This window comes from Carlito syrichta, unplaced genomic scaffold (genome assembly GCF_000164805.1).
Source record: "Carlito syrichta isolate Samal-C Ts95f unplaced genomic scaffold, Tarsius_syrichta-2.0.1 Scaffold315800, whole genome shotgun sequence".
Classification (NCBI taxonomy): domain Eukaryota; kingdom Metazoa; phylum Chordata; class Mammalia; order Primates; family Tarsiidae; genus Carlito; species Carlito syrichta.
Window position 1 is genome coordinate 27,488 of NW_007259896.1, and position 2,804 is coordinate 30,291.

At 41.2% G+C, this 2,804-nt stretch overlaps 1 protein-coding gene across 1 annotated transcript in view; it reads left to right on the forward strand.

Annotated features, from left to right (window-relative positions):
- The window catches only part of LOC103275841 (28S ribosomal protein S29, mitochondrial-like), an 18,456-nt gene that overhangs the window by 5,014 nt on the left and 10,638 nt on the right, over positions 1 to 2,804 (forward strand). The window contains exons 2-3 of the mRNA XM_021706565.1: positions 1,832 to 1,940; positions 2,080 to 2,172. Of these exons, the coding sequence (XP_021562240.1) occupies positions 1,832 to 1,940; positions 2,080 to 2,172 (202 nt within the window). The remainder of the gene's footprint in view (positions 1 to 1,831; positions 1,941 to 2,079; positions 2,173 to 2,804) is intronic.

A 2,804-nucleotide genomic window follows, 5' to 3' on the forward strand; every position in this document is an offset into this window, starting at 1 on the left:
GTCTTGGAGCAGTTTAAAGTGCTATTACAGATGATTTCTTCTGGTAGTGTACTATTTCCAATCTTATTATTATTTTTTTTGGAGTTGAAGTCTCGCTGTATCACCCAGGCTTGTGTGCATGCTCACAGCCAACACATCCTGACCTGAGCTCAGGTGATCCTTTCACCTCATCCTTCCAAGTAGCTGGAACTACAGACGCGCGCTGCCGCGCCCGGCTAATTTTTGATTTGTTGTAGAGATGAGGTCTTGTCAAGTTGCCCAGGAGGGTGTCGAACCCACGGGCTCAGACATTCCACTCACCTCGGCCTCCCAAAGTACTTGGATTACAGGCTGAGCCACCGAGCCCAGCCTCTACGATAAATTTTTTTAAAAATTAGCTAAGCATGGTGGTGCACGCCTATAGTTCCAGCTACTTGGAAGGCTGAGGTGAAAGGATCACCTGAGCTCAGGTCAGGCTGTGTTGGCTGTGAGCATGCACACCAGCCTGGGTGATACAGCGAGACTTCAACTCCAAAAAAAATAATAATAAGATTGGAAATAGTACACTACCAGAAGAAATCATCTGTAATAGCACTTTAAACTGCTCCAAGACATTTCCAATACAATATTTAGCTTCAGGGTTGTGAGGTTCTATCTTTATTTCTTTTTTGCTGTTTTTTTTTTTTCTAGTTGGAGTATCACTCTGTCTAGTGCAGTGGCACACTCTCAGCCACCGCAGCTTCAACATGCTGGGCTCAAGGGATACTTACGCCTCAACCTTCCAAGTAGCTGGAACTATAGGCAGGAGCCACCACGCTTGGTTAATTTTTTGATTTGTTGGAGAGATGATGTCTCGCCAATTTGCCCAGGATGGTCTTGAATCCCTGGACTCAGGCAATGCTCTTATCTCCGCCTCCCAAAGTGCTAGGATTACAGGCATGAGCCACTGTGCTTGGCTGTCATTTCCATTTATTTGAAGGCCACCTCCTCTCTATTGTTTGTGTATTTTAGTACTGTCATATCACCTAAGATGGCTATTTGAAGATTGCGCTTTCCATTAAGTTTGGACTTAGCTCTCAATTCCTACACCAATCCAATTGTCTGGTTAGGATTTTTTTTTTAATATCAACACTATTTTTTAAGCTTTATCTAATATATTTAATGTATTTAATCTAAATAGTATTTGTCAAATATTTATTCTTCTCAATAGACATAATTAAATACTTTCCTTGAAAATCACTTTTAAACACATATAAAAGCTTCCCACATTTTCTCCACCAAAGTATTATGGCTACAAAAGGGGAATGAACACATAAGCTCTACATGTCAGTGGCTGGTTCTGTGAGGTGTGGCCTCATAGTTGTGGGGCAGCTGGTCACACCTGCTCCTGAACTATGTTTGTAGTTCTAGAGAAAAGCCAGGTGGTTATAGTTATAAGAATTAACTAAAAGTAAATTTTAAAGAATGAATGCTTATTGAATGCTTGCCATGTGTCAGATGCGTCGACAAGCGTTTTATGTGCTTTTCATATATACATTGACCCTAAGTGTTATACGTAGTAATGTTATGAGATGTCTGAATTATTTATAGATTTCAGTTAACTTATATAATATCTAGGCTTCCATAATAATCAAAAGCTGACTAGTATGTTACCTGGTGTGAAATAATGTATTTCAGCTTGTAAATAAATTATGTAGACAGATTTTTCAATCCAATACCAGCCTAGCCTCTGAATAAATTGAAGACATGCAATTTGATGTTCTTGGTTGCCATTTTAGGCAAAGTGTATGTACCAAGAACTGGCTAGAAGTTCCACACCTCACCCTCTCCTTTCTCCTCCCTGGTTTATCAGGTGAAAACATTACATGAAGCTTGCCTGATGGTAAGGAAACCAGCCCTAGAGCTTCTGCGTTGCCTGAAAAACACCAATTTTGCTCATCCAGCTGTACGATATCTTCTCTGTATCCTTTCCTGCCTGCCTGGGCCCTCCGGAGCTAATGCTTTCTCCCTTCAAATGAGGGAAAAGAAGAAATGCAATATTACTATTGACAGTAGACGTATCTCTTCTGGTGATGTTTTCTTTGACAACACGTACTTTAGATGGGGAGAAGGGAACGGGAAAAACCCTCAGTCTTTGCCATGTTATTCGTTATTGTGCAAAACAGGACTGGCTGATACTGCATATTCCAGATGGTGAGAGCTTCCTGTCTTTTCATCTCCATGTCAGGTTCAGTGATCCCGTTACAGTGGTAACCAACCCATGGCTTCAGTTTTCTAACAGGGCTCTGGTGGCTAAAAGGAAAGCCTTTGCTCCAGGTGCAGAGCAGTCTGTGCTAGTCCATCATGATTTCTTCATTATGTTAGTGCCAAGCAGATTATAAGATGAAGTAAATTTAACAAAGGGAAATTCAGTGAAACTTTCTGCTTTGATACTAACCAGTCCTTATTTTGGTATTTAGTGTCCAGGAGCACAAACTTCTGCCTCAGAGATCCCATGGGTTTTTTTTTTTCCCCCGTCAGTTAACGATGTTGAGTACTCACAGAGCCTTTTACAATTTATCATCATTTTAGAGTTATTACTGTGAATCTTAAAAACTTAAACCCTCGCACTTTGCATGTGTCACATTTTTATTCAATGTTGTGTGCATCCACATTTTCTGACCTAGCTTTAAAAACTGCCAGTAGGCCGGGCTTGGTGGCTCATCCTGTAATCCTACCACTTTGGGAAGCCAAGGTGCATGGATTGCCTGAGCCCGCAGGTTCGAGACCCACCTGGGCAACTTGGGGAGACCTCATCTCTACAATAAATCAAAAATTAGCCAGGT